Source organism: Aplysia californica, unplaced genomic scaffold (genome assembly GCF_000002075.1).
Source record: "Aplysia californica isolate F4 #8 unplaced genomic scaffold, AplCal3.0 scaffold00301, whole genome shotgun sequence".
Taxonomy (NCBI): Eukaryota; Metazoa; Mollusca; class Gastropoda; order Aplysiida; family Aplysiidae; genus Aplysia; species Aplysia californica.
The window spans coordinates 153,775-168,835 of record NW_004797571.1 but is presented as its reverse complement, the minus strand read 5'-3'; the positions used below and the strand labels follow the sequence as shown (position 1 = coordinate 168,835).

The window sequence follows — 15,061 nt, the reverse complement described above, 5'->3', positions numbered from 1 at the left end:
GGGGGGGGGGGGGGGGGGGATAAGTGTTTTAAATTTACGGCGCTCGCGACTGCATAAGGTCATATTAGCGCGCGGGACACATTACATGTAAGCATAATTATTATGGTAGGAATTAATTTTGAATGTTGCCCGGGTGGCGGTCGAAGGCTATTCTTATCGATTTTAGGACCAACAAGGGATCTTTATTAACGTGCGCAACTTGCACACGGGACCTCCGATATCTTGCGCCCTATCTGAGAAGGCTCGGTGATAGATCTTACCTACCCTTACCTGTCCCCGTGTTTTTATGCACCCCGCATAAATTAGCCAAATTTGATCAGTTTTTGGGCATAATTTCTGATAATTTTTCCTTTCATCATTCTTTGTTAAAATTAATTAACAGAATCGCATAATTTCATATTTTTGGGCTCCGCTAGCATAATTTCAGAATTTTCTCGCATAAAAAACAACGGGGACAGCTTTAGGCCTAGATCAGGTGTGTGGCTGAAGGACGGCAATTTATAAGAATAAGAAGGAGCAAAGGAGTAGCAGAAGCAGAATAAAGGCAGCAGAAAGAGGACCCCAGAGGAGTGGGCAGGATCCGAAGTGGAGACGAAACAGACAACTGAACATGGTTAGAGTAACTTAGAGAGCAGCAAAGGAAGAGATACATATTCCGTCGCAGTGAAGTGTCGAACCCGGGACCTATTGAATGAGAGGCGAACGCCGTACCTCCAGACCACAAAAGCCATCTACGTGACCTTGGAAAAAAGTGTAAATGATTTTACGTCCCCATCAACGCAATTTACATTTTGGAGGCGGGCTTTCGACCTTGCCTGTCAGCTTCAACCCGGGCTGAGAGAGATACAAATAAATACAACGTCCCAGCAGAAAGTAGGACCAAGATAAAAATCCTTCCTACTCCTACTCGGGTCTCCTGCGGTCCTGCGTCTGACTGACAACAAAGCTCCTAACTGTGTACTCTACTTTAGTCTACTACTAGATCTACTAACCAGTAGGGCTTACAGTAGCCTACTTACACCACAGAAACATACCTGTATGTGACTTTAACATTTTTTTTCTAGAAACAGTTTTGTGGAACTTTCAACGCAATTAGTCGTAGGGATATACGTGTCGAAGATTACTAAGGTCCAAGGTGTTGAAAGAGGGTAACAAAAAAGGAGGATATATAAATAATATATTATATATAAATTATATAGATTCTCTCTCTATATATATACATATATATATATTTAAATACTATCCACTTGGTTTTGTTTGAAGTTGAAGTGCATGTATAAAGTATAATAATAGAAAATAATGGAAGAAGCATACATGAACATGTCATGTAGATCTATCAAATTTTATCAACAGAAGGTTATCATTTACTACTGTAGACTGTATGTATGATAAAAGATCTAGAATCTAGGTCCAGTTTCTAATTTATAGTGCAGAGAAAGAGTATAGCACAGCACATATAGTCATATAGCAGAAGCAGAAACAACTAGATTTTAGTTTGTTTTAATTACCGATTAAGACCTATATATACCATGTGACGCCCCCCACTCCCAAAACCAAGTGATCTGTACACTCTTCACTTACTGCACGGTACTACTACTAACTACTAATAACTACATTGGAAACCATATATAACAGGCCCGGTAATAACAGGGATCCGATAATAACAGGGATTTTTTAAATCCCCGATTTTTCCTACTCTTTGTCTCTATTAAAAGTTATCGGCAATAACAGGGCCTCATCGGAGCCCAACCGGTTATAGCAGGGACAAAGGCTCGCTAACAATGTGTAAAAAGTAAGGCAAGAGAGAGAGAGAGAGAGAGAGAGAGAGAGAGAGAGAGAGAGAGAGAGAGAGAGAGAGAGAGAGAGAAAGAGAGAGAGAGAAGAGAGAGAGAGAGAGAGAGAGAGAGAGAGAGAGAGAGAGAGAGAGAGAGAGAGAGAGAGAGAGAGAGTAAAGCAGTGATGGAGCAAGCCCATGCAAGCCATGCCACTGCCAGCACATGCAACGTGTGAAGCGAGAGAGGGCTGCAGTGTGCTGCAGACCTCGATCTAGCCCGAAACCTAGCAACACGCACGCGTAATGTGTCTACTGTCACCTACGAAGTCAAGCGCAAGAGAAAATGTCTTTCAATTGACCAAAAAACAACAACACACATACGAAATAATCCAGGCTCTTGACAAAAAGCAAGCTCCACTGGCAGAGATTTGTCGTCAGTTCGACATTCCACGAAGGTCGATTCACACCCATATCAAGGATAAAGAGAAGATAGTGGCTGCATACCCTAATGGAAAGTTTGCTCTGGATCGAAAGAAGATGAGACTACCCGATGCAGAAGCTGTGGACCAAGCTCTTCTGATGTGGTTTAAGGAGGCAAGGAGATAGTTGGTGCCAAAACCCCTGTTCGTTGGTAGGCCTACTTGTGGTAAAGGAAACTGCCTATGAATAACTACAGCTGGATTAGTCCACAAATGCTTACTTTCCTTGCATTTCTGATTTAACAGAAATCGGATATAACAGTAACAGGACATTTTCTCTACTCCCACCATCCCTGTTATATCAGGTTTCCACTGTATGTCAATGCAATTCCTAGCTTCCTTTCTTTTTCATCCTGTTAGTGTTACTGCTATCTTTGAGCATGGAGAGGGTGTGCGGTTATCTATGGTTTTTAGTTTTGCTTTAGTAAACGTTTTACGGCACTTGCAACACAATAAGGTCTATGTCAATTTAAGAGCCGGAGTATATTTTTTCGGCAAGTGTTTTATTACGGCGCTTCAACTGCATAAGGCATTTTTTAAAAAAGTTATGAGCGCGCGGGGCACACTAAACATTTTCAGTTTGGTAGGAAATTTTGGTTTTTGCCAGCACGACGGGTGAAGTCTACTCTTATCGATTTTGGACCACCAAGGGATCTTTAACATGCACAACTTGCACACTGGACCTCCGAGATTTTTCGCCCTTGTCCGAGAAGGCTAGGTGTGTGGCTGAAAGACAGCAGTAAGAAAGAGCCAAGGAGGAGCAGTAGAAAGGCTGCAGAAAGAGTCAGGAGCCCAGAGGAGGGGGCAAAGGCAGAAAGTGGAGATGAAAGCAGATGACAGAACATTGCTTGAGTTTGAGATCAGGAGAGGTGAAAGGGGACAATATACTAGATCTACTACCAGTAATTTAGAGAAGAAAAATTTCCGTCGTTATCCGGATTTTAACTCTGGACCTATTGAATGAGAGAGAGGCGAACACCATAACATCTAGGCCACGAGAGCCCCCTGCCGAAGATTACTTGTTACAAGAGAGTAACAAACACAAAAAATGAGTAGAGATCAGGACGAGAGTTGTTTGATAGGAAAGAAGGAGCAAACCACACCAGAGCACCCACCCCGAATCTTCAACTTCAAGGATGTACCGTAGTCTTATTTTAAGTAGAGGTTTTACGGCGCTCGCAACTGCATAAGGTCATATGAGCGCCAGAAGATTAGAGGTTTTACAAGAAAGTAACAAACATAAAAAAGAAGAAGGAGAGATAAGGAGGAAAGAAGAACCGTAGTCTAAATTTACATTTTGTCACATGAGACAAACGGCTATTGATCTAAACTGACTGTTGAAACAAAAGAAATTAAAAGCAGAAAAGAAATCCTGTTGGGAGGGGAAATCACACGCCCCTCTTGCTGACTGACACACCCATGCGTGCAGCAAACACTGGCCAACGTTTGACCCATACAAAAAAAACAAAACAACCCAACTATTAAACCCTTAAAATGATTCACATTAAACTTTAGCTCTATTCCTTTAGGCACAAAGCTAAGATGAGGATACAAGTGCTCCAAGTAGGAAGAGGGCAAGCTTAAAGCCAGTACAGACTTGAATTTAAATCCAGGGTTTAGACTTCGATTAAGTCCTTCATCAACTATGTCAAGGCCGCAAACCTATCAAGGTAGGCCAGTTGATTGTTGAGCCTTGTTTAAAAAAAAATGTAAATCTAGGTGTCACTATGACCCCATCAACACATTACATCATTTAGGAGGCTGGCTTTGATCCTGCCTGTCAGGGCCAGACTGAGAAACGACTAAGATTCGATACTCAATAAAAACTCTCCCCATTCGGGTCTCCTGAGTGACCGTGAAGCACCTAACCACGACCCCAGACTCTGGTACTGAGAATTGTGATTCGACAGAAATACACTTGAGCAATTCCCATCATCATAAGACAATCTGAAACAGCAAACACTGTAAGTTGTGTGTTATGTGAGTAGTTGTAGGGGAAAAATGAAAGTTCCACAAGGAATAGAAAACATGAACAAAGACCCCTTGAATTTCTAGAACGAGGAATACGTTACACACAAAAATGAAGAAAATGTGAAAGTCATCAAGTTCATTTTGTTATCTAAAATCAGCTTTATTGCTAAAAATGAACAAAAACACTTGGGTCTTAATACCTGATAACAATTTTGAATAAAAATTTACAACAATGGAATGCAGAAGTACAGCTTCTCTGTCCAAATATTGGCAATAAAGCGTTTTGAACTCATGCGTAGAACAGGGTTCAATTGGGACTTTGGTAACAGAACTCAAAATACCAAAGGTAACAAAAACCAAAAAAGTTTAAGAAAATTTTGATTGCGTCAATAACATCAATGCTTTGATCTTTCAGGTGGGTGAGGTAAAGGAAGCTTTTAAGCCATCTCTCCATCCTCCTCCTCCTCGTCGAACTCTCCCTCCTCCTCAGCGGTGGCGTCCTGGTACTGCTGGTACTCAGACACCAGATCGTTCATGTTGGACTCAGCCTCAGTGAACTCCATCTCATCCATGCCCTCGCCAGTGTACCTGATGAGGAACAATTTTTTAAATATATAGTCATAGTCAAGAGTTTTATGGCACTTGCAACACAAATAGGTCATAAAGTAAAGATATTTCTACACAGTACAAAAAACGAAGAAAAGGAGGAAGAGAGATCTGCAAACATAAACTAGTCTGATCCAGTAACTAGGAGCTAGACATTCTAGTTTTCACACGATACACCCCTATCTCTCACCCTTTTAAGGGGATCCACTGGTCAGATCAGTAAAAATTTTGAAAAAATATCAGTTTTCGGATTTTGGAGTATCTTAATAGATATCAATATCAAGGATCCATCTTTAGAAGCCTAATTCCTTATCAAACTTATAAATAGCTGGAAAACGCATTTAAGAGAGGCAGCAATGTAGGAAAATCTTCAACAAAAATTATCTCTCTTTGCAGTTTTCTCAGAATTGTTTATCTGACCAGGTTGCAACACTATATTGAGTAGATCTCAGAAAGTTACTGTCAGAATTGTTTCAAATTTGCACACAATCTTTTGTACACATTTCTCTATAACTTTACAGGAGCATTTTTGCTGTTTATGGTACACATTTGAGTTTTAGGCCTTTTTTATTTTAAAAAATCTTAAAACATTGGAGACCTGAATGTAATGCATAACAAGGACTGTAAAGCTCACAAGTTAGTACAGAAAATTAAAATTTGGCTCTGTAAGGTTGTTCTACCTACCAACAGTAATCGCCATGCCAAATATTAGGCTTCTATCTTGATGAGTGTTGATGATTGACAAAATATAAAATTGGTTTTAAAAATGCTGAATCAATCCTTTATTTTTGATGGCTCGAGATTATTATGGCTAAAATCTTGAATTTTTTGCTTGGTAACCTTTTTTTGTACTATGTCACCCCCTTTGATGCAGAAAAGCAAGCATTAGACCAAAAACTACAGCATTTGGGTGTTGACCATAGCTACACCCCCTTAAATCATCTTAAAGTATCCCTGCTAAAAATCAATTATAAACTAAATTTTGATAGCTGAAATTATTCTGCAGAAGTATAAAATTGGGCACAGGGTGTATGGGCAACTTTCTTTCCGCTTCAGAATATCCCCAACCCTTTAAAACAACACATGTGAGACACCATTTGAAACAAAAAGCAAACTTACAAAAGCTATCTATTATTATTACTACTCACCAATGCAAGAAAGCCTTGCGCCTGAACATAGCAGTGAACTGCTCACTCACACGCTTGAACAGCTCCTGGATGGCAGTGCTGTTTCCGATGAAGGTAGAGCTCATCTGGAAAAAGATCAAATGGATTTTTATTGGCCCTACAATGATGAAATTTTCTGTGGCGTGGTAAAACACATTCACCGCCATACACACTGATGCACACAGACAAACAGCGGTGTGGTGGACATACACACAAAATAATGTTGTTCTCGTACAAATAAATGAAGAATTTCTCATTTCATAAGAGTCCAATCTACCTTGATGAAGGCTAACTCTCCACCCCGTAAGTTTTTTCTTTCCTTTTTGTTGTCCTAATTTCCAGTTTCCTCAAATATTCAAATCACTGTCATTAAACAAACATAACCAAACTTGAGGGATTTTGACATTTAAAAATATACACCTCTAGACAACCACAAAAAGTAATTCCCACTACTAAAAGAATACAAAAGCTCCATCATAAAACATGTAGAATCAAAGAAAAGAATACAAAAATGTAGAAGGTGTTCATAATCATAGGTTTGCTTAGCCTAAACAAGATACGACTCAGCTTCCACGATACTGCGCATTGCAGTACTTTCAAAACTGGGCGACAAAACTAAATTGTGGCAGATTTATTTATGCCCTCTAATCAATGCTATTCAACCCAATATTCCAACAAAAATATGAAGGGTACTCTATAAAAATTATCCCCACAAGGGAAACAAAACTCATAATTATATCCTCCATGCAACAGCAAAGAGCCAAAACTGCTTCATCACAAACACTAGTATTTAAAATTGATGGTTTGAACCCTTGCACTTCTGGAGAAAACAAAAGGAGAGGAGGGCAAGAGAACCCATCTTAAAACTGGCAGTTTTCCCTACCTTGAGACCACGTGGAGGAATGTCACAGACGGCGGTCTTCACGTTGTTGGGGATCCATTCCACGAAGTAGGAGGAGTTCTTGTTCTGCACATTGAGCATCTGCTCATCCACCTCCTTCATGGACATGCGGCCACGGAACATGGCGGCCACCGTCAGGTAACGGCCGTGACGTGGGTCGCAAGCAGCCATCATGTTCTTGGCATCGAACATCTGCTGGGTGAGTTCAGGGACGGTCAAAGCTCTGGGAAACAAAAAATTTCAAGCATTCATTAGAAACTGGGTTTAGTTTTAACATCAATTATTTAATAAACATTTGCAGCATACATCAGCACTTATATGTGTAGTAAGTGCTTCCAGCACTTATGAAAGGCACGAAATTGTAAGTCTTGACCATAGTACTAAACAGCAGTTTGGTGATGTTGAAAGGTGCATCTTTGATAGTTTTGAGACGATGTAAAATTGAAAAATTCTCAAAATTTGGACTTAATTTGCAACAGCGATGACACGATTTTTCTTCTAATACTAAAAAAAAAAAAAAAAAAAAAAAAAATAATATTAAAAAGTGTTTTGAAAGGTCTGATTTTGAAAAAAATGTCAAGCCAAGATCAGCCTAGCTATTTTTCTATTGAAACAGAACAGGCATTAACTCAAACAGCAAAGGTGAGGGAACTTAAACCTCTTTCAGTGCTTACCTGTACTGTTGGCTGCCACGGGAAGTGAGGGGAGCAAAGCCTGGCATGAAGAAGTGAAGACGGGGGAAGGGCACCATGTTGACAGCCAGTTTCCTCAAGTCAGCGTTCAACTGACCAGGGAATCGGAGACAGGTGGTCACTCCAGACATGGTGGCGCTGACCAGATGGTTCAGGTCACCGTATGTGGGGGTGGTGAGCTTCAGGGTACGGAAGCAAATGTCGTAGAGGGCTTCGTTGTCAATGCAGTAGGTCTCGTCTGTGTTTTCAACCAGCTGATGCACTGAGAGTGTGGCGTTGTAGGGCTCAACAACTGTGTCGGATACCTGGAGGAGAGGAAAAAGTAGGGCTCTCAAAAGTGGTGTCAACACTACCATAAAATACAGAAGCATTAACCGTTAAACAAGTATTGGAGGGAAAAAAACAAACAAACCCTGAACATACATACTAAACCTCCTGCTCAATCAGATGCATTTCCTCATCTTTATCCATTAAAAAAAAGAAAAAAAAAAAAGAAGACAAAAAAAAAAAGCCATCAAAGTTAATTTACCTTGTGTGTTGGAGTGAGAAAAGGTTAAGACTCCTTACTTTTCACCCTTGAGTAAGTATGTTATTACATAGACTTGTTGCAAATTACAATTCCGCACACAGAAAAACAAACAAGATCCTTAACCATGACAAGAAGTTACTGATACTAAACACACTGATCGAGATAAACTTACCTTGGGGGATGGGACAACGGAGAATGTGTTCATGATTCTGTCGGGGTACTCCTCACGGATTTTGCTGATGAGAAGGGTTCCCATTCCTGAGCCAGTGCCACCTCCAAGGGAGTGGGTAAGTTGGAATCCTGGAGAAGGAATCAATATATTGAAAATTAGTGTGAAGAAGAAAAGAGAAAGAAGGAACACAAAAAAATGAATATCACCAGTCAAGAAAAGATACAATAATCTGCGCTCTACACCAAGCCACATTAACCAAAAAGAAAAAAACTGAAAATTTCCCAGACAACTAACAACAAGCCTTTGAAACTATTAAACTAACGTCACTTCAACTGTTAAATGTTCAGAGACAACCTTCAGGATTGACTACTATGATGATGCTTCGTGCTAAAGCAGAAATTAGTCTTGTTTGCAATACATAACAATTTTTAGCCAGAATTCTCTTTTCCACTAAAAACAGAAGAGTATGATCAACAAGAAAAACTACCCACAGAGAATGTGCAACTGGAGCCACCACAAAATTAGGTACATGAATGCATCAATAACTTGTTACTTTTAATGAAACGCACCCCAGAACGCCATATCCCCAATTTCAGGCCCCAGGAAAATTTGATTTCTCTAAGATATCTACAAAACAAAGAAAGCGGAGACTTAGCTTACCCTGGAGACAATCACAGCCCTCTGCTTCCTTTCTGACTACATCAAGCACTGAATCCACCAGCTCAGCTCCCTCTGTGTAGTGACCCTTGGCCCAGTTGTTTCCGGCACCGGATTGTCCAAACACAAAGTTGTCTGGCCTGAAGATCTGACCGAAGGGACCTGAGCGCACACTGTCCATGGTGCCAGGCTCCAAGTCTACGAGAACGGCACGGGGGACATATTTTCCTCCGGTGGCCTCATTGTAGTAGACGTTGATTCTCTCCAACTGGAGGTCGCTGTCACCATGGTATGTGCCGGTGGGGTCAATGCCATGCTCATCAGAAATCACCTCCCAGAACTGAAAAGAGAAATTAGGAAAAATATAAATTTAAAATGTATTCCAGCAAGGAAACAAGCCAAAAGCAAAAAGATGTTATATTATGCAAATTTTTATATTTCACGCTCTCCTTAACACAAATTACAATATTTAATTCAGAGGTGAGCTTCCATCCTCCCTGTCAGGGCCAACGTGCACTGAAATAGGTCTCCGCAGACAGAGATACTTGATTAAAATTCTTAAAAGGGAAAAAAACAAAACAACCCACATAGGAATCAACTCATGCTTAGTGTGTGCTACAGCCAAGCACCTTAACTCTACATCACAGACACTCCGTATGCCAAAAGCACTTTGAATAAATTGATACTACTATTGACCAACAAACGGACAAATGATAGCACACTTTTCCGTGTCCTTGTCTTTACCCCCTGTATGCTCTTGTAGAGTTCAGGATAAGATAAACACCAGTAACTCCACAAATAGACAGAATCTATAGTAGTATTGCCGTTTTATAAGTTTTTGTACTTTAATAGAACACATTGTTTCCCAAATTTCCTCAGCTCACCCAACAGTCAATATTCCCATCATATAATATATATAATTATACCTCTATGGGAAAGTGTAAGAAGACCCTAACCCCCCTTAAAGAAGAAAAAAATCTTTACCGGAATTAATTACTCCTTTGGGAGATCCCCCCCCCCCCTCTTTCCAAAAAAATCCCCACAAATGAATCAAATCCATAGTCCAATCCTTACAAAGGATCTACTTTAAACTGAACAAAACTAAAAAGAACAACTATAATTAATCTAGATTTTCGCACCAGCGTAAGAGTTGTAGATTTCTAGGTCCCGGCGGGTATTCTTAGATTATTAGGTCGCCAGCGCCCGTTAGTCACCTGCACACAGGTCCGGCCTACGATATCGACCAACGGCCAAACAGTGTTCAGGCCCAGGCTTCATGACTGTGCAACCACAACAAGCTCTTGAATACCCCCAAAATGTGACCCAAATTCCGCTGCCCGCTCAAAAGGGCTTGGCACTTGGCAACCCAGTTGAACGTGCGCCGGCGGGTCGCAGTTATTTGAAAAAACCGCCTTCCGGGGTGTGCTCTCCCGACAAAATTGATAATCCTCGCTTATTGATTTCTGACAGTGACCAGTACATCTAAAAGCCATTAGCAATGAACACTATTTCTTTCCAGCTAGGTTATTTATTTATTTATTTTTACTTGAATAGCCTAGATTTCTAGGCCTCCTTCGGGGGAATCCCATGAAAAGCTCAGGTGAATAGATTTTTTTGGTAAGTTTATAGTATAGCACTAGCAACACAATAAGGTCATATAAGTGCCGAAGATTTGAAGTTTCACAACAGAGTAACAAACACAGGTAGCCCAAACACAAAAAAGAAGGAGAGAGCAATTCGACCTTGGCCTTCCTCGGTTTCTACGATCTGGCAAAGGAACCAGTGCGAACTGTGGTCTTTCTTTACAAAGGATATAACATAATAGTAGGGCTGGGCAGTGGGCAACGGTATGGGACGGAATATAGATCTAGATCTATCGATGCAAAAACCAAAAAAAAGAGGTGAAAGTGGTGGGGTGGGCCTGGGGAAGTAAGATGAGGAGAGGAAAAGTAAGTAAAAGAGAGAGAGAGAAAAAACAAGGGGGGGGGGGGGGGGGGGGGGGGGGCGCGGCGCCTGCCTTATAAGGACTGATTTTTAAAAATTTTGATCCCTTTGTAGACTTGAAGTGCAGTGTAATGGCCTATCAGTAGATATAGTTTTAAAGTCTGAATAGCAACAGGAGACTATTCGGACTCGAGTATAGACCTTTTCGCTTACTGGTACAACCGGTGATTGCGCACGCGCACTGGAATTGGAATTTGAGTCCGAATAGCCACTTCGAAAGAGCAATCCACACCAGAGCACCCGTCAACCACCCACTGAATAGATGTACCTTACAAAACTAAGCCCATTATAAACTGTAACGACTGACAACCCCAACAAACACAATAAAGAAGAGACACACATGGAAGCTACAGCGAGCAACAAGCACACTTCTGTAATTGGCCTAGAGGAACTAGATTCTAGATATAGATATCTAGATATAGAATCTAGATCTAGATTTTAGATCACATATTTTAGCCATCTATTTTTGTCGTCTTCCGGGGTTTCCCCCAAGACTCTTAGGTTTCCCTCGCCAGTAACTGGTCACTTGATCTCACCATGTTTGTTGTTATATTTTTAAATAAATTAGACTAGATTCTAGGCCTAATATTTTTAATCAATTCGTGTTATTATTTTAAAAACAATTTCAGCGATTCTCGATCCACAAATTTAGTCTCCTCAAAGTTGTAGGCTACACACACACACACGTGCGCGGAAACACACACACATGTCATGTCATAGAGGCTACACATACACACAGTTGATCGACACAGCCTAAGCAGTCGGCGGTGAAACCCAGTGACGTACTAGATCTAGATCTAGATCTAGTAGCCTATTTCAAGGGAGGCCCCGAAAGACGACAAAAATAGACAGCGGAAATATATAATCTAGAAATCTAGGATCTAGATCTATATTTTGGCCAATCACAGGTGTGCTCGGTGCTCGCTGTAGCTTCATATGTAGATTCTAAAAGAGATCAAGATCTAACCCCAACCTAACCCCTAGCTAGGCCTACACTGCAAGACAAAGTTCATCAAGCACACGTTCTTCGTCTTGACATTTTTTAGACCTCTGTGCGCACGTTCCGCTGGGCCAAGAATCTCAAGCAGGCTATTGGAACTCTGGACATTTGTAGAGACAAACTTTTAGCCTAATGAATCGATATGTACCGGTCCGGGATTCTCCATTGAGATTAAAAACTGGGGAAAATCATGAATTCCTAAGGCCTAAGGTTGAGAAATTGAGGCAAAGTCAGTCCGCTGGTCCAGTATTCTTCAATCTTACCAAGGAATGTCCTGGAATGCAATGGACTTGAAACACAAACTCAAGATGACATTATCATAATTTATTGCAAATCCTTTCTTGGGCATTGTATTGTAAAGGAAATTTTGGAATCTGGGGATTGAATAGATCTTTCATACTGAACAAGAGGAAATGCACGAGTGCTTCGCCTGGAGATCACGTCCCAATGACAATGAATCACGGACTGACATTCATTGCAGAAAAAAAAAATGAAGCTACGAAACCAATGAATGGGCGGACACACAAGTGAATTGAAGGAATGCATTTACTTACAAGAGTACTGGCCAACGAGTTAAATTTATACACTGCTACAGTCAAGAACCAAACTTTGAATCTAGTCCGTCGCCGTTGGCACAAGACCAAGATCAAATCGAGATCAAGACTTCCAGAGATTGTGCAAGACGAGGTTCATCTTCGTCTTGACATTTTTTAGACCCCTATGCGCGCGTTCCGCTAGGCCAAGAATCTCAATTAGCCTAGGCTATTGGGACCCTCAAATATTGGGCATTGTCTGTTTTGTAAAAGGAAAATAAACTTACCTTGGCACCGATCTGGTTGCCGCACTGTCCAGCCTGAAGATGTACGATTTCACGCATCTTGATATGTTGTGTCTAGTGTAACGGACAGGGTAAAGAATTCAAGCAGAAGGCTTTGACCGGCGGGAGGAATCACCTGAAACTGTCATGCGCAAGATTCGGCACCTGCTTTATAATCTAGGCCTACCCACAGTGCACCACGGCGATCGTTACTCGTGTGTTTCCAATAGTAACACACTGCGGCTTGTAAACAATGTAGTGGTCGATTCCTTTCTGTAGGCCTAGCCTAGGGCCTAAGCCTATGGAAAGAGCGATTTTTTGGAGCGGTGATTCGCGCTTATGAATAACAGTGTCGTCTCAGAAGATATTGTTACATTTTTCTTCAAGTATATCTTCCTTCGACGAAACTTGCACAGACAATTTCCTGGCTTCGCGCGAGATGGGAAAAACATTCAAGTAGTGCAGTTTTAAACATTGCGACCATTTAAAATATTTACAGTTATTTACAGTGATAAAATACAGGAGTTTAAGCCCATCTTGATTTCTAAAAAGTTAATTACCCTTTAAAATAGGCTATAGATCTATGTGTTTAAAGCATTTACATTAGTTGAAAAAACGAACTATCTCTTGCGGGGTGTACAGAAGGCCCGTTAATTCGCTTTTTTTTAGTCACAGGAGAGAAAAAGAGCGGTGTTGATTTAAGCACTAGGCCTATAATTAGTCAAAAGTAAAAGTCACAAAAACAACCCAACTGAAACACATGATTCAAACAGTCGATGTCGAATGGAGGTACAATATGTTGCATCCCCCTCTGAAAGAAAGTTTGTCAGTAGATCGATGTCTTAAAAGAAAAAACAACAAAAGCATTTTTAACCCACAAACAAGAAGCAGGCACCTGTTATAACAAGTGAAGTGTTTTCCGAAGGAGATTAAAGTAAATAGAACACACACAAAAACACAAACAAAACAAACAACAAACCAAACAATACAGAAGCAAAAGTGGTAACCGAAAGAATAAAATATATTCCTCAATTTTTTTTCTCATCTATGAACAATATCTCTTAACCGAAAACCCAGCTAAACTTTTTTTTAAAACCCTGCTGTCCTGCAGAATTGGTTTAAGCGGATTCAACTGTAAATCAAATTTAAGAAATTTTTTTTAAACATCGTGCAGTAGTCATTTAAAAGTACACTCTGGTTGCCTAACAAAAATCCTATCCCAAAATTCTAATTGAGAATAACATTTAACCCGCTAGCCAATTACCAACAGCCCCAACTTTTCATGCTTGTTTTGTCTCTAATATCTGCTTGTTACATCATATGGTTTGAGATAGACACAACTCCCCCTTTAACTCTTAATTATATAAGAGACAAGGCTTCCAAATTTAACGTCCGTCTCCTATAGGAGCTATAGCTAAATAGGCAGGACACATGCACTGACCCCCCCTTAAAAATATTGAATATTTTTAAAAGCCTAAAAAATGCACTCCCCTTTGGGATCCGAATCAAGGGCATATAGGCCTAGATCTAGACCACAGCTGAGCACGATGCTAACAGAGCTTACATGCCTCTTGCCTGCTTTCACATCTTGGGAGAGATCGATCAAAGTCATGGCACACCGAGCTAGATCGTGGGAATATTAGAAAGTATTCAATTATATAAGTTGTCATAGGAGGAGCTCGACTCGCCATATTTCTGTTAACGTGCTCATAGTATAGGTCGAGCGATGTCGTAGATCTAATTAAACGCCCCTGCTTTCCTTCAATACAAGTTTTCTTTTTTTGTTTCTGGTTTAGAAGACATGTATGTATGTTTGTATGTTTGTTTGGGGTTTGGGGTTTGTTTTTTTGTTGTTTGTTTTGTTTGTTTTGTTGTTGTTTTTTCTTTAGCCAGCCTATCGTCCTATCGTTCTCCGTCCCGTAATGACATTTGTTAGTTTGTGCTCTAAATGCCACACCAAAAAGAAAACCGCTGATGCTTGCCTTGCAAGGGTTCTGTTATAAGCTTTCATTATTATTATTATTATTATTATTAATATTATTATTATAACTATTATCAAAGTTCTATTACCAGCCTTGAATGAAACCTTGCACGTTTATCGCAGATATACCAGTTACTCGATGCATGCTCACGCAGTGATAGTATTATTAATAATATTATTATTTGTAATGTTGTTTTTTAGATAACTCTCACAGATCTTTAGGATATTATGGGAACGAGTTTGTGCTTGGGAGGGGTTTGTGGAGTGCAAATAAACAGAAAGTCTCTCTCTCTCTCTCTCTCTCTCTCTCTC

General features: G+C 40.3%; 1 protein-coding gene across 1 annotated transcript; it reads right to left on the bottom strand.

Annotated features, from left to right (window-relative positions):
- Positions 1 to 4,359: 4,359 nt before the first annotated feature.
- Positions 4,360 to 12,943, bottom strand: LOC101860262 (tubulin beta-4B chain). Its single transcript, XM_005101848.2, has 7 exons — positions 12,772 to 12,943; positions 8,951 to 9,287; positions 8,291 to 8,418; positions 7,572 to 7,894; positions 6,880 to 7,120; positions 5,979 to 6,082; positions 4,360 to 4,812 (listed from the first exon to the last, which is right to left on the bottom strand). The coding sequence occupies exons 1-7, from the start codon at positions 12,826 to 12,828 to the stop codon at positions 4,662 to 4,664; spliced, it is 1,341 nt and encodes a 446-aa protein (XP_005101905.1). The 5' UTR covers positions 12,829 to 12,943; the 3' UTR covers positions 4,360 to 4,661.
- Between the last annotated feature and the right edge of the window lie 2,118 nt (positions 12,944 to 15,061).